Source organism: Nannobrachium achirus, assembly GCF_963921795.1.
Source record: "Nannobrachium achirus genome assembly, chromosome: 11".
In the NCBI taxonomy this organism is placed as follows: Eukaryota; Metazoa; Chordata; class Actinopteri; order Myctophiformes; family Myctophidae; genus Nannobrachium; species Nannobrachium achirus.
The window spans coordinates 12,162,355-12,190,128 of NC_137820.1; the positions used below are offsets into that span (position 1 = coordinate 12,162,355).

Genomic DNA, 27,774 nt, shown 5'->3' on the forward strand with positions numbered 1-27,774 from the left:
ACCTGAAGAAGACCCGCTGGGGTTGAAACGTTGTTCCTCTTTGAAATAAAAGTTGTCGCTGGAGCGTCTAAACAGTGTGCGGACTTCCTTCTCTTTTCATGGTGCGTATTTTTGGTCCAGCACCTGTAAATATTTTGGAGATGTGCGTGCTTCCTCCTCTGCTCTGCTGATCATGTCAGTCACAACAACTCTGTCAACACATGCCTTTTTCAAAACCAATTCAGGTCACGGAATATCTGTCAGCACATGCCTGTCAATAACCCTAATATTCACAGCAGAGTTGAGGACATCTCCAGTAAAACAGGCTGTTTTAAGGGAGGTCACAGCTAATAACAAAGTATTTGGAGTGATGTAATATGTGGCCTTGGGGTAATGGACCAGTTGACAATTCAATTCAATTTGTTGGGAATAATGATTAAAAAAAGCACACCAAATTGTTCAAATACTTGAAACTATTTGAAATGGAAACAACCACGGCAAACTCAATGAATAACTTGAGTTTGTAACTTAAAAGTTTGAAATGACAAAAGGTGTGCACATTGATCCAACCTGTTGGAGTCTCCTCATTCAGCTTTTTCGAAAGTGGGTCCAGGTTAAGGGCACCTTGACAGAACTAGATTTCATATGAAACTACGGATAGCAGCAAGATGCTTCTGTAAGCTTAGCTATAGGCTACTGCCAAGAAAGGTTCGTTTTTCAGTTCTTTTACATTTCCATATGAGAATGATATATAGTTACACATTGATGCAATGTTAACAGTTTCAAATGGGAATCTGCCGATAACGGAAACCCACTCAAGGTGGAATAACTAATCTCCAATGTTAGTGATATGGTCTCAACAACGCAGAGGCATAGAGCAGTCCTGGCCAATAAGGGGGGTAAGCATAAGATGATGATGATGTTTGGCCCTCTGGGAGTTGCATACTTTAATCCAGGGGTCTTCAACGTTTTCAGGCCAAGGACCCCTTAGTTGAGAGAGAGATGAAGCAGGGACCCCCACAACCTTTTCATAGATTCATCGTTTGACAGCACAATCATCAATGTATTTTGGATTCATGTCAATTTGTGTTTTCAGATATTTAACCACTTGAGCTGTCATTACCTAATAAACTTGACCTTTCACTCTGTACTTAGTCTTCTCTCTTTCCCCCTCTACACCAAACCTCTTTGCTGAAAATAGCCTAGGCTACAGATCTCAGAATATGGACACTAGGGTTCAAGTTGTTAATATAAAAAGGATTGGAAGATTTGGAGGACCCCCTGTAGTAACTCCGAGGACCCCCCTGTTGAAGACCCCTGCTTTAATCTTCAAGTAGCACTGTATTATGGGAAGTACTTTAGCACCTAACCAGATGGTCAAAGTTTGGCTTCGGTCCAGGACACCAGTAGTAGCCAGCAAATTCTCCCGAGGCGGAGAGTCTCGGGGAAGCATGGATGTGGACTCTGATTGGCTAAAAGCACTTCAATTTATATCTCTTCATCTTGCTGAGAGAGGCTCAATGCGTTGTCAATCGTGAACTTCGTCTTCCTCCTCCATTAGACACCCCAGACTTTCTTCTGCTGAAAGTAGGCATCGAACCTGGCCAGAGCGTACTCCTAAAACACATTTAAATATTGATGTAAACACACGTCAAACATTTGATAATATGCAGCGAAAGCTTTTAGAAGCCATGTAAAAAAGGTTCACAACAAGAAAGAGCAACTCATGTTCATGGTCAAAATGCTTTTCTATGGCTTTCTCTATGCCCCTCTAGGGCTGTCACAATCTAACATATAATTAGAGAGAGAGGTCAGTCAGTCACAAAATGCATTATTTATTCACTCGCTTCAGCGACTGATCTCAAATTTAACATGGCATTGGTCATTAGCATTATACACACGGTGACGGAGCCCGAATTTCATTTTTCCCAAATTCTAGCGATTAATTAGCGTTTCTTCACTCTACAGCTCTACAGCCTGTTGTCAGGGTTACGGTCTGTTCCTCCAGGCCATGGGATCTGTAGCCCCGGGCCCACACACACCTCTCTCACAGTTAGGAATGTTGCAGTCTCTCTCTCTCTCTCTCTCTCTGCATGGGTCACGCATGCAATGGGTGATGTGTGTCTCATCTTCCAACGGGTATAGAAAACTTATGTGGAGCAAATACATCCTCATACTTCTATTCACCTAATTTTGCTGTTAAATTATTTGTATCCATCATAAATATACACTCCTCCATGGGCTGCTCCTTACATTATGATGCTCCCACATATTCTCACGCACGCACCATGCAGTTACAGTTACTTTCCCCAAAACCCACACTCTGCACATATTTTGCAGCACATGAACGGGTAAGGTCTAGTTATTACATAATCGTCTAATCGCAATAATATGAGGTAATCGCAATTATTTTGCATAATCGTCATAATCGTTTCCATGTTGAAAAATGTTAATATAGTTACAAACACTTTCAAAAAGTAGTGGAAATAGCAGATCTACAAGTTGTGAGCTTGTAGATCGGCTATTTCCACTTTCAAGGTTCTTTTTCAAGTATAAAGTTGTCAAATATGTAAGTAATTTCTTTGTATATTTAGGTTACGTGTCATATCTGCTTATGCAACTTCAAAGCCTAAAAGCCAAACAGGAATGTAATTGTCGATGACAGAAACACAATTAAATCGTTAATCGCAATTATTTGAGTGACAATTAATCGTCATGTAAAATGTCATAAATATATAAAAACTCTGAGACCCACCATGTATCCAAATTCAATGGTGGAGATCCTGGCTTGGATGATGGACCACAAACCCCAAAAGAAGTGGGATGCCAAAGAGAACCTGCACGCACACGCACACACAGTTTACAGATTGGTATGTCGAAGCAACACTATAGCATTTATAGTCATGTATTGCAGTGGTTCTGGTTTCTAATCCTAACTATCATTCATTTAGCTGAGGACCCCCTGGAGGCCCCTCAAGGACCCCTGCCGATCTCCAGACCCATCGTTGAGAACCACTGATATAGAGTATGTGTTGGTAGCAGTTTTGAGATTACATAATTGTATATCATATGTCATGTCATATTGTGTTGTATTGTGTCATGTCCAGGGCTGTTTCATAAGTGACATAAAGGGGAACCAACCATGATAAGATCATCAAGATAGATATGGTATAAACTTACATAAAAGAACAAGACCTACATAAGGGGTTTTCAAAGTGGGTGAAGGGGGCACCCTGGGGTGCCGCGACGGCAGTCCAGGAGTGCCGCGAGATAATTTGATAATATTTGGAATTTATTTGGACACTTAAAACAATATTTAGTATAATTTTAAACATATTTTCAGTCAGTTCTAACCAAAATGTTATATCATATTGTCATGTCATATTGTGTTGTATTGTGTCATGTCATATTGAGTCATAATGCATTGTATCATGTCATACAGTAAATATTGTGGTTTATCAGATATACTGCATACATCATAAGCTATATTGTATCACAGCCAAGCAAGTCTAATTTTCCAATAGAATTATCTGTAACATAGCATCAATTAATCACATGGCATCATTCATTGCATTACTTAAGTATCCTGCCGACCTCACCTGTTAACCTCAATGTAAGCCTCTTCCTTGAGCTTCATCTGGTCTTCCTCGGTCAGGTTGTCAAAGCTTCCATCCATCTCCCTCAGGTAATTGTCAAGGAAATGCATCTGTAGGTAGAAACAACAAGGTCATTCTGGGTTCTTTGATAGACGAGTAAAGAATAATAATAATGCAGAATAATAATATATAACCCCAAAATAGTAAACCGCAGAAGCTCCATACAGACCTGCTGAGCCTTTGAAGGGTAGTTCTGGGTGTTCACTTTGAAGAAAGGGAACTTGTCATTGGTGTAGTCGTACATCCATTCACAGAAATGGTTGCCAATGTCAAATCCCCTGCAAAGTAGGAAAGGTATACAGGCAGATAGACGGACAAGGGGAGAAGAGAAAGAGAGTGGGAGTGAGAGAGACATTTTGATTTTGGAGTGGATTAATTCCAACCAAGCGAAGGGAGCAGCAACAATCACAGCAGCGCTGTCCGTCGGAGCAGAATGTTCCAGGGCTGTTTCATAATGTGACATAAAGGGGAACCAACCATGATAAGATCATCAGGATAGATATGGTACAACCTTACATAAAAGAACAAGACCTACATAATAACATCTACATCAGGGGTTTTCAAAGTGGGTGAAGGGGCACCCTGGGGTGCCGCGACGGCAGTCCAGGAGTGCCGCGAGATAATTTGATAATATTTGGAATTTATTTGACACTTACAATATATTTAATATCATTTTAAACATATTTTCAGTCAGTTCTAACCAAAATGGCTTTTATCTCAACGTTTTCCTCGCAAAATAATCGCAAAAATATGCTATAAATATAAGGTGCTGGGAGTGAAAATTATGAATATAATGTAGGGGTGCCTCCGATTAAAAAGATATTTATAGGGGTGCCCTGAGCCAAAAAAGTTTGGGAACCCCTGATCTACATACATACGGTACAGTATGTATGTAGATCAGGGGTTCCCAAACTTCTTAGCTACGTGCCTAGTGCCTAAATACACAAGTGCAAAGTGTAAGGAGTACAGGAGTTGTGAGATTTCATTTGGATGACACGAAACAGAATCTTAGTGTTTCACCCCTCATTTTTCAAACATCCATCATATCTGTCACTGACAACTTTATTTTGACATCCATGGCCCGGAAGATAAACGTATGCTTGACTATGCGGTTTATCCAAATCTAGTTATCTCAGGATCAAGAAATGATCAAGTGATCTTGAGAAAACTAAAACCTTGTTTCACGAGATCACTAGATAATTTTCTTGTGATCACAAAAAAACTAAATTAAGTCGTTATCACAAGAAAATCAAGTTTCAAAATAAAATTTGTATTGTATACATGGCATTTTAGAGCTTCCATACTTTTCCATGTTATTTTTTTAATATTATTGTTTGTTGTATTATTGTTAGCTGCCTACCACCCCTCTGTATCCTCAAGTAAAGGGTATCTACAAAGCATACCACAGGCTGCCGCTGCCATGACAACCAGACACAGGACAATTCTCTCTCTCTCTCTCTCTCCTTCTCTGCAGTGAGAGTGAGAGCTTGCACGTGTACTTGCACGTAAACGGCGTGAGTGTCATCAATCAAATCAATTAAAGGCTTTCATTTATGCAAGGACACACACAAGTGAATACCGAAGCATTGTTTGCAACAAGGAATGGTGACGGATTACAATGAAAATCAATACTGATGCGGGTCTAACCACAAAAAGCCGTAAGGCATAATCTTAAATATAGCAACACATACATTTTGTGAACTATAAAGCTGTGTGTAGTGTAGAACTGTAGTAAAAAGGCATCCGATAGATTCTGTTAATGCATAATTCTGTATGCATAATAGAATAGAAGACTCACTATATAGCACTACTAGTGCTATATAGTGAGTCTGAAAGCTATAAAGAGATGCAACAGTATGGAGGAGACTTCTATGAAAGGCATGGTGAGCGAATTATTGAAATTAAACGCTCTTGTACTTTTGATAATGCCCTTTTACAGTGTGTGTCTGCAGCCTGTGTGTTTTGTGGCACTACAGTATAATCATGTCATCAGAGCCCCTTCACCTGCCAGACCTGTTGCCTGGGAGATGCAACTGGACCGAAACAGACCGGACTGAACCAGACCAGGTGACAGCGCAGCAGATGGGGCTGACATTAGGTCTCTCACAATTATTACATAATCGTCTAATCGCGATTATTTTTCATAATCGTGATTATTTTTCATAATCGTGATTATTTTTCATAATCGTCATAATCGTTTCCATGTTTTTTAAGACAAAAATAGTGGAAATAGCAGATCTACAAGCTCACAACGCGTCGCGATGCGACGCGTTGTGAGCTTGTAGATTGGCTATTTCCACTATCAGAAATGATATTTTTTAAGTAGAAAGTTGTCAAATATGTCAGTAATTTCTTTGTGTATTTAGGTTATGTGTCATATCTACCATGTGCAACTTCAAAGCCTAAAAGCCAAACAGAAATGTAATTGTCAACGACAAAAACACAATTAAATCTAATCGCAATTATTTGAGTGACAATTAATCGTCATGTAAAATGTCATAATCGTGACAGCCCTAGCGTCTCTTAATGAGAGTGCATGAGAGGATGTGAATGTGTATACTTACTGTACGTACAGTACATATCTGTATACGCCCCTCACATATGGCTCTGGCACACTGTGACTGTGTGTGTGTGGGCGGTGCTATATGATCGTCATGATGTGTACATGGGAACATGTGTTAACGCACGTGCAGGAGTTTAAAGGGGCCACGCGAATGGACTGAGGCTGAGAAGGAGGATGGGGGATGGGTGAGGTTGTGTGTGCATGAGTGAGGGAGAAATAGAGAGAGAGAGAGAGAGAGAGAGAGAGAGAGAGGCAGAGAGAATGAGAGAGACAGACAGAGGAGTTTGTGTGTGCATGTGAAAGAGAGAGAGAGAGAGAGAGAGAGAGAGAGAGAGCGAGAGAGAGACAGACAGAGAGAGAGAGAGTGGAAATGCTTTGGCAGAGGGAGCTGATTTGGCACCTGAACTGGGAACCAAGGCCAGTCTGCACTATGCCATTTCCCACAACTGAGACAGTCAGGAATTCCTGAGTATTCACTCACGCACGCACACACGCAAAGTGCAAAGTAGCACAGACACCACTCCAAACCCTGAAATCTTCCAGCGAGAGAAAACAAAGAACACAAAAGACTGTACTTAAAACAGAGTCTGGTCCGTGTAGTGTACGAGCCCCAGACACCCAGACAACAGGAGCAGAACGGAGGGGACTGATAAGACCTGTTAGTCCATGGGCCATACGAGATGTCGGTATCGGAAAGGTGGCAAAGGTTATCATGCATTTTTGAAAAGCTCTATATCTGTAGATTATATTTTGGTATGATAACCCTTTCTGAGACACAGCTAAATTGGTGTTATCAGCTGCTAGAGTTGGTGTCCCATTTTTACATTACATTACATTACAGGGGAAAAAAGCAAAAAATTAATCTGCTTTAAGTAACATATGAGGGGTCAAACTAGGGGTTTTCCATGATTCTAAATCCATTGCAAACATCTGTTTTGCATAAAAAACATTCATTGGGCTAAAACGGCCCCCACAAAAGTGTGAAAAGTGATGACTCATCACTTTTCATCACTAAACCAGTCTTGTGGGGCCGTTTTTTTAGCCCAATGAATGTTTTTTGTGCAAAATAGATGCTTGCAATGGATTCAGAATCATGAAAAACCACTAGTTTGACCCCTCATATGTTTCTTAAAGCAGATTCATCTTTTGCATTTTTTCCTGTAATGTAAAGTTAATGGGACACCAACTCTAGCGGCTGATAACACCATTTTAGCTGTGTCTCAGAACGGGTTATCATACCAAATTATAATCTACAGATATAGAGCTTTTCAAATTTTCATGATAACCGTTGCCACCTTTCCGCTACCGACATCTCGTATGGCCCATGGACTACTGTCCGTGATCTGATGTCCTATGCAGTCTCAGTGCCCTTCCTTCCTTCCAAACGACCGTTACATAAAGACTCCGTGCACGTCTCATCAGAGGGGAGTGGCTGTGAAATATGGATGAAAGGCTGCCAGAGAGCTGCCTCTGTGCCTTTCATCTCCCGTCTCCCTGTTTCTTTCTTACCGTCTCACTCTGGATTTACTCTCTTTCTCTCTCCCTCTCACTTACTATTAGGCTCAACCCCTCCCCTCCTCCCCCCCAGACTGCAGAGAGGTAGCATTAAATGGGAACTGGCTGTGGTCCAACAGTGCACTCTGCTGAGAAGGGCAGCTGAGGAGACGAGTAGAGGAGAGGAGATGGAAGCTTGGGTGACGCAGCATAGTACTAACTAGAGCCTTTGCAGAGTACATGTACTGTACTAGAGCAGTGGTTCTCAATCTGTGGGTCCCCAAATTATTTGGGGGTGGGGGTGGGGGGGGTCCCCAGATGATTAACTTAATGTGCAACACTGTTTTCTCACTCAACAGTAAAGCGACCAACATAAGGTTTAAGTATAGAAGGTATATCTGCACATTTCTAAAGTGACAATTTAAGGACGTTTTAATACCTCTAAAATGTCAAATTAAACATTGGCCAAATATTAGAGGCAAAGATTTTGAAAATAGCCGATCTACATGCTCACAACTTCTGCTATTTTCACAATAGAACTGTGTTACACAAAATGTAATGCCTCAACTCTTAGTGCTCGTCAGGGTGGGGGTCCCCAGTTAAAATATTATTATTATGGGGGTCGCAGCCTGAAAAGGTTGAGAACCACTGTACTAGAGAGCCAGAGTCAGACTGATAGAACGGTCTGGCTGATATACCAACCATTATTTTACTTTTTCAACAACATTATTCACCTGAAATTCTAACCACTTTCAACCTATTGTCAATAATTGGGGCATGTTGTTTAATGCGCCAATTTCTTTACATTAAAAATGGTTGCGCCGTGGTGCAAGCTTGTAAACATCCAATTTTGAAAAATGTGTTTTTAACATCAGTAACCGTTGTACTAAGACTCTCCAAAATCGGGATCGGAACATGGCATCGGTCAGGCTCTAGTATGCACAGCCACCTGTGCAAGAGCACAGCTCTAAGTATAATGGTTCCAGTGAGGACAAATGTGTTACAACACGTTGAGTGCAGCTTCGTAAACTCAGTCCTGGTGACTGCTTTGTGCTAGCCTAGCTAGCTAGACATCCCCACACATGTTAAAACAAGGAGGGGATCTATACTGCAGTTACTAGTTAGCTGCATTAGTATATAGGCTGGCCCCAGGCTAGCTTTGTGCTACCAGTCTCCTCACTGAGGGAGGATGCGCTGTAGTCATTCATTACATTGGCCAGACCAAGGAAAGGAACTAACTTTGTTTTCATTGGCATTCTCAGAGTTCACACGAAGAGGAAATACATTTAGTACTCACTTCCTTTTAGATATCGTTGGGCAGAAACTTGAGTATATAGTGTTCCGTGAAGAGTAGCGTAAATAGCCGAAGTTCACAAAACATCATAATGCGACAATGTTGAGAGAATTATGCTTTTCAGTTGGTCTTGTTTTACCTTGACTTTAACACAGCGTGTTGCAGCAACAGTGTGCCTCTTGCCAACTTACCTGTAATTGTAGCTGCTATATTCAAAGTCAATGAGCATCAGCTTCTGTTTGTCGGATCCCTGGTGTCTGTTCAGCAGCAAGATGTTGCCTAAAACCCATGAACACATTCAAAAAAAACTTTACGTCAGCATTGTTTTTCATCTTAAAGGAGTAGTTCACCCCCAAAATGATTTTTTTTCTATTGATTATGATTACTCATGCCATGGAGACTAGAGTTCAATAATATTTTTTGGTTTTTGTCACATTCCTAAGACAAAAATGTGATTCGAGTAAATGTACCCCCATTGATTCCGGATGGGGTCCCCATCCGAAACGAATGGGGGTAAATTTATTGTTATCACATTTTTGTCTTATATTATTGAACTCTAGTCTCCATGGCGTGACTAATTAATAGAAAAAAAGTCATTTTGGGGGGTGAACTACTCCTTTGAGCATGCAACATAGCCTCCCAGGATTACTAGCCTTAACCCAGTGTTTCCCAAAAAATATTTGTCCGCAGACCCCCATCTGAAAATATTTTGTGCCATCCAATACAAGATTTGTAATTTTCTTTTTTCCTGTTATAAATAATCAGCCATTTCCAAATAGCTGATTTATTTCATTAAAGCGTTTAAACTGATTTCGATGCTGTATAAACAAATGTTGCCGGGGACCCCCTAGAACTCCCTCAAGGACCCCTGAGGGTCCCCGGACCCCAATTTAACCCATAGACACATACCTTCTTGGCAGTCGTTGTGGCAGAAGACTACAGGTGAATGGGTGGACTCCAAGAGACACCTGTGTGCACATAGATTACAATTACAACTCAGTGTTTTGGCATAATAAAATTATCTGACAATGCTAATTGATTCTGTGTTTGTGTAATGTGGCGGACAATGACTTTGTGTTTGCATTCTTCTGTATGCATGTAATTATGGGCTCTTACTTGAGCATATCCATCTCATGAGGCAGATTGTAGCTGAGCAGGCGGTTGAAACGACGCAGGTGAGACTCCCGGGTGAAGACCAGCCTCATGACTTGGTTCAGGTACCTGGGGAAGCGGGGCATAGTCACACAGTTACTACTTCTGGAGGGATGATTTGATGAGTCTGATCAATCAGTCAATCTTTATTTGTCAAATCACATTGTTGCGTTCACACATTAAGGTAAATCTTATTATGAATGCATTTGTCAGATACATGTACTGTAATTGAAATTTGTTTTCCGCCTTTGACCCATCACTTGGAGCGGTGAGCTGCAGCCGCGCTGCGCTCAGGAATCAGTAATGGTGATCAACCCTGCTGTCCCTGGTAAGCATATAGTATTTAAGACCTTCAGCTATTCCCTGAGACACAATGTGGGACAATGATGTTTTCATCTAGCCCAAGTCACAGGCAACAACAATGGAGGCATTCAGAACTATGTTATCTGTTATTATGTGACTCAGTCTCATCAGGTCATGACACGTCACCTGAAAGTATGACTGTTCAAAAGGTCATGTAAAATATAGTGTACATGATGTAACGTCAAAACCTCACAGAATGAAAGCAGTGCTGGGCCTTTAAAAAGGGGCCTAATAAGGTTTTATCAGCTGAACGGAAACAACATCAGAGAGAAAGCTGAAGAAGTCAACAATCACCTTCGCTCATAAAATAGGTTATCTTCACTCAGGAATGCATATCATTAAGATAAGATGTTTATCAACCTGATCCCCTGTGGTTTTGGATGGCCATCAGAGAAAAGCTGCTCAACACTAACAAAGTCTTTCTACTCCACTTTGGAATCACATTATACAGATAGATACCTTTATACCTTTATTATCCCAAGGGGGAAATTCAGTTGTCCAGTAGTAGCACAGCAGTATACAGTTATTTACAAAGTTACAGAGACGTAAGAAAAAATAGATAAGAGGGAAAGAAACAAGAGAACAAAAAAAAGAGCAGTACAGTACCAATAAAGAGAAGGTGCATCAATAGAGGGGGCGAATAATATATAAGTATATATACATAAAGTGTCTTGCAAAAAAGACCATAGCAGTCAATGCTAGTTAGTGCAAACAAGTATCTCACTGTCATTGTTAAACAAAGCAAAAATACTCAGAAACTACCAACACAAACTAATAGTGCAAAGTAAAAAAAAATCAGTGCGAAAAAAGAAGAAACTAGGAAGCGTGTCACCGCAAGACGCACATGAGCACTCTTCCTGGACGGTCCTTTTGGGTCAAAGTCAATACAGCAATAGTTCCTTAGAGGTCAATGTCAATACAGCAAAGGTTCCGTCAGTCTAAGTTAGGAAGGGAGACCTTTTCAAGCGTCCGTTATGTGTCTCGTTGTACAGCTTACGCTGTCAAGAGTTAAAGAGCTAATGGGGCCATTTGGTTACCAACTCTCCATTTAGCTGGGGGACCACCTGTAACCCCCCACAAGGACCACTGGTGGTCCCCGGACCACTGGTTGAAAACCACTGTCCTCCAGTACGTAGTTGTGGGAAAGGAAAGATTGTGGCAATCTGTGGGACATTTGAAGCGCCACTCCACTCACTGACCAGTGACCACTACTACTACTACTACTACCATCCCCCACAACCCTCAGTCAGTATTTCATTTCCCTGCAGATATCAGATGAGATATCCTGGCTCTGCTGCCTGTATGTCTGAACGAAGGGACGACTGGCCGTTGGATGTGTACGTTTCTCTCCCCTGTAGGGATGTGTTAGAGTGGTGGTCAATGTTCTTTTTTAAGCATAAAGTTGTCAAATATGTCAGTAATTTCTTTGTATATTTAGGTTATGTGTCATATCTGCCATGTGCAACTTCAAAACCTAAAAGCCAAACAGAAATGTAATTGTCAACGACAAAAACACAATTGAATCGTCAATCGCAATTATTTGAGTGACAATTAATCGTCATGTAAAATGTCATAATCGTGACAGCCCTATGGTCTACCCACCGTGTTCATTGACTAGCAGGTATCTGGCCAATGTGAACGGGCCTTTAGTCCTCATAAAATGTTACATGCTAACATTTCCTGGCAACTGGAATACTTTTATGATGCGGGCTGAGATATATAACAGCCTGGCGCCTTGTCCTGGTTCACCTCTACAAAACCAACCAATCAACATCGCAGCCATGTGAACAGCTGACTGACTAACTGTAACCATGAAAAAACACACACACACACACACACACACACACACACACACACACACACACACACACACACACACACACACACACACACACACACACACACACACACACACACACACACACACACACACACACACACACGTTTTGCAAACAGACACAGATGCATGACACTGTTTGTTGCTTAGCCTTTAGGCTGTGTTAGTGCTAGGACCAGGGTACTTTTCCGTTAACTGCTGTGGACATTGCACAATGCAAACCGTTGTAAGCATCACACAATAAAGTAATCCCCCATCACCACGCTCCTCTTTGAGAGACTGTCACGTATTGAATGTGGTCCATTAAACTTGCTTATCCACGTGGAGAAGTGTTATCATACGTCTTAAATAAGCAACACTCAGTGAGCCGGCTCGAGTATCCCACTGACTATCATCTGCACGCCCAGGACAGGATGACAGTCGATAATATGACTCCATCACCACACTCACCATTATTGACTCGATTATTTTGGCAAAAGAAAATCGCGATTTACGATATTATCGCGGTAATCAAAATCCATCATCTTGGGGCGGAACGTTTGCCAAAAAAATAGCTGATCTACAAGCTCACAACGTTTCGCAACACGACACGTTGTGAGCTTGTAGATCGGCTATTTTTTGGCAAAGATATTTGATAGAGTGAAAACAATTTTTTTATCAAGTATGTATATTATAAGTACCTTTTACCAATTATAGAGGGTTTAAGTGGTATATGCGGCTCGGCAAATAAAAGGTGAATTGATCCCAGTGCATGACGGAGGACGATATCACGATAAATTCAATCTCCACGATGCGATTATCGTGAGTGTTTTTTATCATGATAAACAATAATATTGCATATCGTCCCATCCCTAACACTCACTAGCGGGGAATTTATAAACCGGTGGATCCGTTTTTTTCCCTCCACAATCATGGGCAATAGGGCACTACAGGGATGACTTATTTTAGAAGGCCAACATTATCTCCGCCATATATTCTTTTTTTTATTGTGCCTTGCTTTTTTTTAATGTACACAACAGTACTTTTTTCTTTTCTTACTTCTTTGTAACTTGTAGCCTTAAAATACTGTGCTGCCTCTGGGCAACTGATTCCCCCCCCCCCTTGGGATAATAAAGGTATCTATCTATCTATCCATCTATCTATTGATACCCATCGGATATTTCCAATGGAAGTTTTGCATTCGGTTTTAAATGCATTTTCTGCATGAATTCAAAACCAGACGGGAAAATCATTAGAACAATGGTGAGGGAACCCATTGTGAACTCTCACATCTGGGCTTTAGGACTACAGACCGTAGCATTGTGTATTCATTTATAAATAGGCCACAGTTTATTAATAACAGAGGGTTACAAATGAAGATAAATAGTTTATATTGCTTGTGCTAAACCCCTTTCAACCTGGCATCTTTATTTTGGCCATATCATTATAGACAGAGATTGTCAAAAGATGTCACAAATACCAAAAATACCTGATCTACAGGTACACAACTCACAATGTTCACATCACGATGCGTTGTCAGCTAGTAGACGGACCTTTTTCTTTTCATTATAAGTATGAAATGGGGATTAAAGTGATTAAATGACTTACTTTTCCATGGTTCCAAACAGCCATTTGGGCTCCTTGTTGAAGGGCATCCTCATGCCATGGAACTTTGCCATCTTCTCTGCAACCTCAGCTGAGATGTTAGGGTCGCTGAGCTCACAGGTGTCCAGTTTACGGCTCTGTGGTTTTAATAGAACATTATGGTTTTATTCATTCAGCAGCTGATGATACCGTGTACAGAATGAGACAGCTTCAAATGAATCATTCACGTTTATAATGTCACTTGCAAATGAGATAAAAAGCAACCCTATGTTTTGTTGACCGGGGCCCTCCCAGGCTTTCATACTTGGTCCGTGGCCAAAGATGGCTGATTTACAGGCTCACAACAAGGGATGGCACGTTTAGATCTTTGACTCAAGTACTGGAGTTAGGTACTTTGTCCAGCACTGGTTAAAACTGATTTGATCTGGTTTAATCCAAAGAAAAAGTGGTTTCCTGTGGTTTGGTCACAGGATAAGGGCAATCGTGTAGATAATGTCCTCGTCAGCCGAGTGGAAAATTCATTGCGTAACAGTTTACTGTCTATTGGCTGGAGAGCAGATGTTTTATGGTTTATTAATTCTCTCATCAATCATACATCATTTAACAGAACACAGACATAACCACATACCATGTTAGACATGGAGTTGGTGCCACACACACATACACAGAACAACAAGATGCTGACTTACAGGGACATACTGCTCTAGTCGACCCGGAGGGAAAATGCCATAGAGTTTGGGTCCCAACTCTCTCTCTGCTAAAATGGCAAACATCACACTCTCCAGGACCATGGCCTCTGCCCCCTGGAATTACATGAAAACAAAAAGCAGCGAAACGTTACAAATAAATGCCACAGACAGTACAATTAATATGTACTGTACCACCGTTATCCGTCACTGCCACGCTTCAGCACAATGACAGTGTGACATATTGGCCAAATTGTCAAATATTAGAGGCAGACAACGCGAGGCGTTGTGAGCATGTAGATCTGCTATTTTCACAATAGAACCGTGTTATACACAATGTAATGCCTCAACTCTTAGTGCTCGCCAGGGTCGGGGTGTCCCCAGTTCAAATATGATTATTTTGGGGGTCGCGGCCTGAAAAGGTTGAGAACCACTGCTCTATACCCTCACAGCCAGGTTGGGAGTCACTGAAGCACACAAAGCCTCAGTGGAAGTCCAAGGAGAACAGAAGGAAGCTGTGGATGGTGTGGGAATGAGAGGGGTTGTAGTTAGGGTTAGGGTTAGCTTGGTACACTGTGGTGAGGTGAGGAGAGGACAACACAACACAACACAACACAACACAACACAACACAACACATGGATTGTGTTCCTTTTGGCCCAGTGAATCCACCAGCCATCACTGTAGCTGCTGAGGCAAGAGGGGACAGCCTGGCCTTTCACTTCAGGAGGAAAGAACGCACGCATGTGTGTGTGAGAGATAGAGACACAACACAACACGCATGCATTGCGCACGCACGTGCACACACACACACACAGCGAGTGCTCAGCTCTGGCCAGTGTTACTGTGGAGAATTAGACGTCCCACATAAACATGTGCCAGTGGAGCCTGAGATCTGTGTACCAGATCCATGCTGGTTTGAATCCATTCTATTCTACTGGAAAGACGGCGGCCTGGGCTCAATACCAATTCACCCTTTGTTAGCCTCCTGGTTGGTCCCTGACTGACCAACCAGCAGGCTCTATCTGCCTTGTCCCGCCCTGGTTCCGCCTTTTTTATGTTGAATTAGCTAAAACATAATTTTTGGAGAAATACAAACATTTAAAAACATGCTGATTCACTATACTGCCACTGAGCAGCTCCAATTGACTGAAACAAAGTTTGAAATTAGAATTGAGCATACAGAATAACAATATGAAGCAACTGAATTAACATGGCAGTGGATGGAATGTCCCACTGAATGTCCCACCAAGACACAGCAACCAATGGGTGTGGAGAGGGGCAGGACAATGGGCGGGACTTGACAAAGGGTGAATTACGATGGAGGTCATTATTAGCAGAGTGGCCTGGAATCGTTAAGGCCAAGGAGTTCAGCTATCAGCAGGTGCTGGACTCTTTTCTACCACCAGCTCTCAGTCTCAAGTGGGGGCAAAATGAGGAACAGTTTAAAAAACTACATTTTATTTAATTATTCAAAAGTCTGTGATCTACAAGCTTGGGAGCTATCGTCAAAGATCATTCTATAAATCTCCTCTTTTAGGGATAAGAAGGAATATTTTCAAATACTGTACACATCAATTTGCCAGTTTACCAGAACTGTTCTTCTGTTCTCCTGGTCTATTACAGAAGCTTAACCATGTACTTTTGAGTTATTTGAATTGGTTTTAATCTAAGAAGTTCCTCAAATGCCTGCTCATCATTGCTGGGATATGGAAATGCATACACTTCTGCGTTTGACTAGCGCAGAGAGGTATATGCACTGTAGCCAGTAATCACTTTTGCTTTTGTTTTAATGTGTCCTGAAGAGAACTATCCTACACTAACACGCACGCACGCACGCACGCACGCACACGCACACGCACACACACACACACACACACACACACACACACACACACACACAGATCTGATGACACTTACATTCAGAATGTTGGTGTCATGTTCTAAACTAAAACACCAGAGATCCAAGGCAATTAGTGATATAGGATCATCCCAATTACTGAGTCTGTGATCCTGTTGGCAGGGGATGAGTTACAGTAAATTAATAACGTTGTCACAGTAGTAGTCTAGCTACAGAGCATTCTAGGTGACCTCGCTCTGACCTAGTTCTTCTGTTTGGTTTATAACAGAAACTTAACTACATTCTTACGGTTATTTGGTGGGCCATTACTTGGTTTATATACAGTAAAACTTCAAATTCCAGCTCATCATTGCTGGGATATGGAAATGCATATACATTTCTGTGTTTTGACTATGCGCTAGCCAGCAATCACTTTGCATTGTATGTGTCCTGAAGTGAACTCTGCTCCACTAAACTGAAATGCGGAAATCACAACACACTATCTAAACCACCATGTTACTGTGACTTACAGTATATATATATATATATATATATATATATATATATATATATATATATATATATATATATACTGTATATAGCGTGCTGTATATGCGTATAATTAACAATTGTTGAGACTGTTTAGGGTTTCAATGCTGGGCTCTTGGCCGAGAGCCAAGGAATGCACTCACTGCAGGAAACCAGCCCCATGGAAACAATAGTGGTTGAATTGTGGCAGTAGATCATGCTACACGTTATTTGGAAACACGTGTTAGAAGCAGATTTCTGAAGACCATACTAGAATACACACAGCCAACAGAGACCCAGCGCCACTCACTTTCCTGAGAATCTCTGAGTCACTGTCCTGTACCGGTCCATTTGGTTCCTAACTATCAGAAGATTAGCTGGGGACCCCCTGGAACCGCTGAGGGTCCTTCGATCTCATTTTGAGGACATAATATAATGCACATATCCATCTAACTCCAACTATTAATTTACCGAATGTCTGTCTGTCCGTCCGTCCGCCGTATGACCGTCTGTCTGCATGCTGACATCAATAATACTAAACAGTGTCGCCACCATGGTAACAATGCCCAACTGACATCAACAAAGCCCAACTGACATCACTACTACAGTGCCCAAATTTGGAAATGACATCACACACTGGCCTGGACACGGAACACCATATATGGGCATAAAAGAGTGCCAGCCAGACAAGCGGATACAACGGGTATTGCACAACTGGACATCGATGGTGACTGTTCTGCCCAACAGGCACCGTTCTGGGTTCTACAACATTACTTCTGAGACTAACTATTAATTTACCGAATGTCTGTCTGTCTGAGGTCTGTCAGTCTCTGACGTAACAGACTGGCCTGGACACAGAACACCATACAGTATGGGCATAAAAGAGAGCCAGACAGACAGAGATAAGAGCTCTCCCAGACAGACAGACGGATACAGTACAACTGGACGTCAATGGTGACTATTCTAGCATTTATAATATATATTTAATATTATTCAATTAAAGACTAGTACATATTATACAGGGATATTGTCATAATAATATCCATTTATTCACATTAAGGATTAGGAACATTTAAATTCTAACATGAAAGGTTCAATCTTTGCTGCGCTCAAGGTACATGTCATCGGATGCGTAAAGTTTACACTTTGCACTCTTAACAGATGACTGGTCATCTTTTTGACCATTTACTGTACCTGTTACGTGTTTGGACTGTGAGCGTCCTGATACCACACCCATGTTATGCAACAGTGCTGTTGACCACAGGCAGTCCCCATTCCCAATCCCCTCATTCCTATAATGATCACCTTAACGAAGACATACTGCCAGAACCTCTAATTTACACGTGACGTTGTGTGTCACTCACCTAAAGCCAGAGTTACATTTTGCCGCATGATGGGGCGGCATGTGTGTGTGTGACACTGAAAATAGCTGATCTGCAAGCTCACAACGCTTCACACGGATTGACTATTTCAAGTTAGACCGTCGTCCGACGAAGTATAAGTCGAGCATGAGCCTATGCGTAAAACAGAGTAACTTATTGTATTTTTGGAAGCCTTGGATAATATTTCGGTCGGTCATTAGGTTCTGTGACTACATGTTCTCTGTTACGGTGTTCAACTTGTCACACAAATGGCCAGCATGTGCTGATGACACATTCAGAATGTTGTCATATCCTACTCCTCACCTAGCGTACCGTAAATACCAGAGATCCAGTTAGTGATATAGGATCACCCCAGTTACTGTCTGTGACACTACTGGTAGGGGATCTCTGTTACAGTAAATGAATCACGTTGACACACGTTGTAGTAGTCTAGCATGACTATGGCTTCCGAGCATTCCAGGAGACCTTTAGTAAGTATAGTAGTGGTATTAACCTACTGCCAGACTACTGTATAGGGATAGGACAATGATAACAATGTTGACTGTGCTTTCATGTATCGTGAGAAGTTTAATTTGCTTACTCCCTGATAAACTACAGGGCTGCATACTACCAACATTACTTTATTGGGTTCAATAGGTCATTTTCATTGGGACAATGAACTTATCAACAGTTCTCAGGAAAAAACAACAACCAGTTAATTTTCCCTTGGTCCCATGCTGAAACAATCTTTCAATCTAGATTTTTTTTTTTTTAATTAGTTACGATATGAGTGCGTTATAAGTTATATGACAACTAGAGAGCGCCCTTAAGGCCTTATTAATGTCCAAAACTACTGTATCCAAGCTGTGACCATAGTGTCCTATGGGTGTGATGTAATTTATTATTGACTTTACGATAACACAATCCATTTAATTTCCTGTGACCTGTTTTAAATGATAGGGACTTTTTGGCGGTCTCTTTGACTTGGCTCACTCTCTCTCCGCCAAGCCTACCCGTTTAAAGGTTAATGATCAATGTATTTTGTTGCCGTTCTGCACCGCCACAACTCACAACACAGAGGCATTGCAACATCTCTACAAGATGCTTCCTTCCTTTCTAAGCCATGTACAGGAAACAGAAGCTTCCCCTGTTGGACCTCATTTGAGGTTTCACTTCTAGAAGAAGAATCGAAGAATCTAGTTAAATAACAACCTCCCTTGAGGGGTTAGGGTCTGGATTCAAAACATATCCCAGAGAACACAGATCTGTTATCTGTAGTATTAGTCTCAGACCATTAGGGCTGTCACGATTATGACATTTTACATGACGATTAATTGTCACTCAAATAATTGCGATTAACGATTTAATTGTGTTTTTGTCGTTGACAATTACATTTCTGTTTGGCTTGTAGTCTTTGAAGTTGCACATGGTAGATATGACACATAACCTAAATATACAAAGAAATTACTGACATATTTGACAACTTTATACTTGAAAAAGAACCTTGATAGTGGAAATAGCAGATCTACAAGCTCACAACGCGTCGCATCGCGACGCGTTGTGAGATTGTAGATACTTTGTAGATTGTGAGATTGTAGATACTTTGTAGATTGTAGATACTTTTTGACTTTTTTTAAAATATATGAACATTTTTCAACATGGAAACGATTATGACGATTATGACAAATAATCACGATTACCGTATGTCAAATAATTGCGATTAGACAATTATGTAATAATTGTGACAGCCCTACAGACCATCATTACTCCCCAGATTTTTTTGAATGGATTTGTGCACTACCGACCTTGCATGGTGCAGCTGGTACACTGTGAACTGAGCTAACCTTGAAACATATATGTTCAGTAAATCCTTGAAGTCTATCCTACTGGTCACATTCAAGGATGTCTGACACATTTGAACCTAACAGAAGTGATTCTCATCCGTCAACAGACATGAACACTTGCACATGGGACTAAAATCTATTGTACAGTAAACACTACGAATATTAACACCTGGAAGGAATCTTATACACAGTCAAATCCAATGTAAAAACGGACCCACATTGGGTACCCTTTTACACTTTAAGACCAGCAACAACCACATAACTGTAATATTCAGATAAAGCAATGAAAGCGCATTAACATAATCCTTAAATAGAACTATGGTGTCAGTGAGCAGACAGCAGATGGTCAGACTGGCTTTAAACTTCCCAGATTAGATCTATAATAAGACCCAGACAATGATATGGAAGATATGGATGTTGCGCAGACAGTGCTCACATATGGTCACAACTCGTTCTTCTAAATATTCCCAGTTAATTGTTCGTCAAAAATATGTTTTTAAATAGCGATTAGGGCTGTCACGATTATGACGTTTTACATGACGATTAATTGTCACTCAAATAATTGCGATTAACTATTTAATTGCGTATTTGGCGTTGACAGTTACATTTCTGTATGGCTTTTAGGCTTTGAAGTTGCACCTGGTAATTATGATACATAACTTAAATATACGAAGAATTTACTGACATATTTGACAACTTTATACTTAAAAAATAACATTGACAGTGGAAATAGCCGATCTACAAGCTCACAACGCGTCGCGAATGCGACGCGTTGTGAGCTTGTAGATCTGCTATTTCCACTGTTTGTTACTTTAAAAAAAATATATATAAAAAAGTTTCATCATGGAACAATTATGACGATTATGAAAAATAAGACGATTATGTAATAATTGTGACTGTATTTTTGTACCGTTTGGGTCCCAATGGGACAACCCTTTTGTCTTTTGGGTCTCGAGCTGAAAGGGTTTGGGAAACTCTGGTCAGCAAGGGTTCGATGCAATTAAGGAAAGTTGTCCTCAAGTTGGTGTCACAGATTTCAGTGCTTGTAGAGCACTGAGGGAAGGATGCCAGAGAGACAACAATGGCTGACTGATGACCTCACCTCAATCACATGATGAGGGTTATGGTGAGTCATGCGTGGCGGTTAGGGGTCATGGTGACATGACAGGAAGGATAAAAGGGATTTCTAGGTCATTGGACTCTTGGCTGACCAATGCCTCCGCTATACAATAAAAAACATGGTGTGTTAATTAAACTAAAAGTGGACCCGTAATGGGTCACTTTTTACACTCTCAGAATGAAATTAACACCCTGGATTTTATTGTGACTGCACTCAACAGCAGCAACCAATACTGGGACAAAGATTCAACATTTTAAATTTGTTTTAAATAAACTCCACATACAAATCTTAAGAGTGGGTGAATGAAAATGTGCCATGCTGCACCATTCATTTACAGTAGTAACAGCAGTACCAATTAATTCAATCATAAACATGAATTAGCTAGCTTCACCTATACTTCCAGCACTTTGGCTCTGTGAAGACGTGCCTTGAGTTGACTATAGTATTTAACTATGCCGTTTTTATTACATAATGACTCCAATGACTTGCTTGAAAAGTGAACTGTGGGACTAGACTGGGGATTGTCATCATTCCACAGATTTTTCCTAGAGATGACTACTGTTTGAGGAGTTCACCCAACTTGTCAAGACCATACAAACGATAATCCTATGCCCAAAAACAAAGGGGTTCCACCGTGCCTCATGCCATATTCAGGCTGGTCCGGTGCATCTCAGGAGCGGGACTGGTATGTGCAGAAGAAGGGAGGTACTGGAGCGAACTCTGACAATTAAAGCCTTTTTTTATTTATAGGACCTGGGTGCCGGCAAATAACGTGACGTTTCGATGTCAATACATCTTCATCGTGTCGTCAGATGACCTGCTTAATTATTATTAAGTCACAAGCTCTTGTTAATACTTTTCATTGGTTAAATATTTATAAAATTCACAGACAGACAAACCCACTTTCAACCTGCCATCCGTATTTTGGGCTTATCATTATAAGCGAATAGTTTTAGAAATGGGGCAAAAACAAAATCTGAGATTAGGCGATAATAGCAGATCTACAAGCTCAAAATGTGTCACATTATTGCGATGCATAGTGAGCTTGTAGAAAGGCTATTTTCGCTACTTTTGCCCCATATTTGCCCAATAGTCACACCCACATGGACGGAGAGAAGGATTTGCATTCAACACGAGCAACATTAGAATTCCTAAGGACAAAAAAGAAAGAACATTGAGGGGTCTGACACGTGAGACGGTTCATGCTAGGTCAACAGAAACAGCCGGGTGAAGCTGGTGACACGCTGGGCAGAGAAACACATCGTTGCACCAGTGGTTACTTACTTTGAAGTGATTTTCTTTGTTTGACTGTCGGGAATCTCCTTTATTACAGGACATCTATCAACAAAAGAAAGAGGAAAGAACTATCCATGAGTACATGCAAATCTCTGAAAATGAGGTACTGTAAAAGCCTAACTGTGCATTTACAGCACGGTATGATCCCCCACTGACCAAAGCCATAACAGTACAGAGGACTGGGTGCAGCTGTCAGGCAGAGATATGAGAGATAAAGTGAAGAAAAGTATATGGGTAAAAGCTATGTCTGAGGAAAAACAATAAAATGTTTACATCCTCAGTGGCATATGGCTCATTTATACTTTGTTGTATTGTTGCTCGCTGAAAATAACCGATTTTCAACAACAAAACACGATACACTACATCAACACGGGTGACGGCCGTATAATTAAGTATAATTTAGCCATTAGACCACTGGTCTGTGGGCCAAAACGATTTCAAACTGCATCGGTGAGATAATGTGGAATTAAGGTTTTTATACTGAGCCCCTCACTAACAATGCAACTGGCTTGCATTCTCTAGCAGCTAAAATGGATGGGCCTAATCCATGTTAGCAGGTGGAATACTGTATATTTTATTTAGCGGTTCTATTCTTAATCTAAATAGCACGTTGCATAACTTCATTGCCAGGAAACAGTCTTTGCTGTGTTTGCCATTTGTTTCATCGTTTAGTAATTGAGAACAGATTCCCTTTAATAATAACGTCTCTATGTTCCTTAATGATATTAGCTTTTTGATGAGACATCAATAATTCCTGTGACGCTGTGCAGGACTGAAAGAGATGGCCAGTGTTACCTTGGTGAAGGACACAGTGCCATCGGTCTCTTTCAGACATCCCTCGCAATAAAAGGTAACTACTCATACAGGCATTTGCAGTTACACTGACTTCAGTTAATACTTAAGTAGAACACCACCAGATCCGGGGTTAATAGGGTTTCATTTACACGACAATGTGTGGTTGCAAATTACACATTTTTACTCCAAGAAAGCTATCAATGGTCAGCAATCTGACAGACAAGGCAAGGCCAAGAACAATTCATGTCTTTGTTTTGGTGCTTTGGGAGGGGGGGTTTCTTTATGTATGACCTAATGTTAGGGTAAACAGATCAAATGTACTGTAAACAATGCCTCCAACTACCCTACATGACATTGCATAATTCTAGCCATCGACCAGTTAGAATTGATTGTTTTTCGTAAATCTCGTGGGAAGGTGTCGAAGTCTAATGTTTGCAGTGAGAGGAGTCTGCTCCCACCTCCTCTGATAGTGACCGAATTATCTTCTCAGCGATGTGGTTACATTAAGAATAGGTCAGATTGTACCTGCGCTAGTGAGGCCCATGAACTCTGTAACTCAACGCCACGTCATGTAGTGAGATAAAATTGCCTCTATCACAGCCAAGTTAGCTATATTGATCGTGGCCGTCCGGAAAAAAATAAGGACATTGTCTTCACACTTATGGGCTCCCATGTGAAGCAACGACACAGCATTATCTTTCAAAAGCAGAACAAGCATTTTTGTTATTGCTGTCCTGGCGTTCTCAGCTTAGTGAGCTGAAACGCTGCAGTCTTTTACACAGACACTTCTGTCCACCGGAATATTTGGCTGACGACTTGGCTTTCAAGAGTCAAAGCTTTAGGCCTTTTTAAGGAAAAGTAAAACGGGAGAGGTGTCGCAGTGATGTTATGTTTGCCTCCATACTGTATCCTCCCAGCAGGACTGCTGGGTTATGCTATTATATACAGTATGTTTGTCACGTCTTTAACCACTTGAACCCCAGCATCCCTTATTCTAGGGGAGAAGGGGGAGACGTTTGCCAAAAATAGCAGATCTACAAGTTCACAACGTGTCGTGTCGCAACACGTTGTGAGCTTGTAGATCGGCTATTTTCGGCAAAGAGATTTGTTGTAGAGTGATAAAAGATCCTAGTAACAGTACAGTTGCAACTCAAGTCCATTTCACTAAGAATAGAGGGGTTTAAGCGGTTAAAGTAGGCTGAGATTTCAGCGATCTCATACTGTACCGTGTTTGTTTGGTGGGTTCACCTGGGAACAAGAGTGCTCAAGGCACGCTCCTTTGGGGTGCCTACGGCAAAGAACACATGCATGTACAGCCATGGGGGTACATCACCGCACTCAACAATGGCAAGCACACACACGCACGCACGCACACACACACACACAGGTAGGGGTGGGCGATATGGTGATAATTATCGTTGAGGCGATACAATGTCTCCACGATATGCCTTTTCAGAGGTATCGTATATATCGTGATACAATTGAGGGAGCCTTGTAAGAAATCCTGTTTAATCGTTCATACAGAGATTCATTGCAGAATTCAATTTAAACCTGCATTTTGGTCTAAATCGGTAGTTCTCAAACTTTACAATGTCAAGGTCTCCCACTTAACTCTGACAGTATACAAATGAAACCAAATGGTTTCATTTGTATACTGTCAGAGTTACATACTTGTAAAGTTCAATTTAGACCTCCCAAAAGGAACCCAGAGAGTCTGGTTTTTGTCAAGTAACTTGAAAAATAACCATAAAAACCAAAGTGAAAAAGAATTGTGATAAAATCATGTATCGTGATACAGCTTGGGAAAATATTATTGTATTTTTCAATATCGCCCACCCCTACACACAGGCATACACTCACATAATCAAATGGTCTACACTCGCACACCTGCTCCCAACATACACATTTACGCACTAAAAGCGGTGGAACCATCACATCACTTTCTGTGGTAACTGTTAAGAGACCCAAGAAGGTAAATATTGAAGTCAACTTTCACCCCAGTTCAATGACTCAATATAGTATAATGTTGGCTACAGATAATGTAGGATCAATACAATCTTTTGTTCTAGCTACAGCATCTTTGTCGTTGGCGGTTTAAGCCCCATACCAGTTATGTTTTCTCTGAACAAACAACTGATAAAAACAGGAATTTCAAGTCATGGCATGATGGCAAGCAACTTACTCTTGATAGATGGCAAAACATTTGGTTTAGTATTGATTATCATGTGTAGGTATATATGACATAGTCCATGTCTTGAGAATAGCTAGTTTGAAGGGGAGAAAGGCCTGGTGACATATTTTATACACATTACACACCTGTAATATGGCCCCATAGAGGCGAAGGAGGACATTCCTTGGTTCATCTTCAACATTGTTCACGTTGTCAGGGAGAGCACAGAGGAAGAGTTTATTGCTCAGACCACCCCTGGTGGAGGGAGAGAATCAGGGAAAGAACAACCAAAATGTCAGGATATAATGGCAGCATTTTAGAGAGGACTGGAGATGAAAGATAATTTAACTTAATCAGTTGGGGTGTTATGATTTGGAATGGGATGGTAGATTTACATATAGCTGCATTATCCGGTCGAATGGGTCTTAACAGTTGACTATGATTTTTAAAAATCCATTAATTTTGAGTATGAGTAGCCTGAAACACTTGCCACACCTCTAAAATTCTAGCTCAGTTCTGGAAAAAAAAAGCTCATTTTGAGATCGAAATATTTGCTATAGGCTCACCTCCATATGCCAAACCTAAATCTGTAATTGTTTAAATGACACGTATGTATGCCTAGTGCCTACACACTACACCTCAACTGTTTAAATGGTTTACTGAGGGAGCACAATGACATTACAGTTATCATCGATTAGCCTGCATGGTTCGATGCACATTTCTAATCTGGTAGGCCAGTTTGTAGCGTTATCAGATGGAATGCAACTTCAAGCACAACAAAATACAACAGATATTACCTTATGATGGTGATTTGAAACTCGTCTTCGGAAAGCGTTTTCCATGCCCCGTGGAGAAACTCCTTGCACCATAAATAAGCCTTGTGCTTGGTCTCCAGGTCTGGCTGGTCGGGACGGATGATGTCCTTGCAGTCATCCGCAGTGTCGGGTTGGACTTCCAGAGCGTTCTCGGTCACCAGGAGACCCAGGGACATGGATGGAGAGGAAGAAACCCCATTGATGAATTTGGTTTTCATTTTCTAATCAGTAAAAAAGGAATTAGATGCTCGCAAATGGTATATATATATATATATATATTTTTTTTCTTTCTTCTTTCTTTGTTTCGGGTTTGTATGGCTGGCGATTATTTCTTCGACAGCGGTTCTATCTGACTGAAGGCGAAAACAACAAGTCTTTGGTGTTTTTTATTAAGTGAAAATGCGTTGTTTTCAATTCAGAGATGCTGGATCGCGGGTGCTGCGGAAGATGCTCGTTCAGTGGCAATGGAATGAATGAACAGCGTAGCGCAGGACGCGCAGCTTTAGTTTGTATTCACACACGTCCTACACGTCCACGCCCTATCTCTTGTCCTATTGGTCGGCGCAGGCATCCTTTCTCTTATCCCATTGGTTGGGGGCGGGGGCGGGGAGCAGCTCCTACAGCTCAGTGATTCTCAAACGTGTTCATGTGCAGGACGTGCAGCAGGACGCGTCCACGTTTTTCCCACTGACCCTAAGCGCGACGGTGGGGGCGCGGGGGCGGCTGCAAGGGAAAAGGAGCGCTTGTTTTCGGTGATGACGACGTAGGCGTGCCGTCTCAGGCCACCATGAGCCACGTGAGACACCTCCGAGCGAGCGGTAGTGAACGAGTCGCCGTGTCGAGCGTTGCGACGGTCGTATGAGCCGACTCACCGCCGTTACCAAGTTATGTGCCGAGTTATGGACAGAATAGTGAATCTTCGTCCCCCCGACTTTCGGCACCTCCGCGCGGTCCAAGTGAACACAGCGAAGCGCTCCCTACCTCCTTGCCCACCACTGCTGGCCCCCACCGTTGTGCTTAGGTTCCTTGGGAAAAGCCAGGTCGCGTCGAGGTCCCCTATAAACGACACTTTTACTTCTCGCCTGCGGACCCCCATTTGAAAAACTCCCTCAAGGAACCCTCGGGGTTCCTTTGATAACTAAAACTACAGCTTGTTGCACGAGGGTTTGCTTGAACGCTTGGGACGAAAAGAGCAGAACTGTAAGCTATGGGGCACACGCGCACACACGCACGCACACACACGCACGCACGCACGCACGCACGCACACACACACACACACACACACACACACACACACACACACACACACACACAAGGAACCAAAACAAAGCTGTAGCCCCGCCCCTAATCTTTCCAACAAGTCAGTCAATATTCTATCCTAAAAATATTGAATATATT

At 41.5% G+C, this 27,774-nt stretch overlaps 1 protein-coding gene across 2 annotated transcripts; it reads right to left on the bottom strand.

Moving 5' to 3' along the window:
• On the bottom strand, positions 1–26,836 carry chka (choline kinase alpha). Of its 2 annotated transcripts, XM_080737601.1 has the most exons (12): positions 26,358–26,836; positions 25,707–25,815; positions 22,584–22,637; positions 14,612–14,725; positions 13,926–14,059; positions 10,103–10,207; positions 9,896–9,954; positions 9,178–9,265; positions 3,805–3,913; positions 3,579–3,685; positions 2,735–2,816; positions 1–1,596 (listed from the first exon to the last, which is right to left on the bottom strand). In XM_080737601.1, the coding sequence occupies exons 1-12, from the start codon at positions 26,591–26,593 to the stop codon at positions 1,537–1,539; spliced, it is 1,257 nt and encodes a 418-aa protein (XP_080593727.1). In that variant the 5' UTR covers positions 26,594–26,836; the 3' UTR covers positions 1–1,536. The 2 variants fall into 2 exon arrangements, with proteins under 2 accessions (XP_080593727.1, XP_080593728.1); XM_080737602.1 differs by lacking the exon at positions 22,584–22,637.
• Positions 26,837–27,774: the final 938 nt, after the last annotated feature.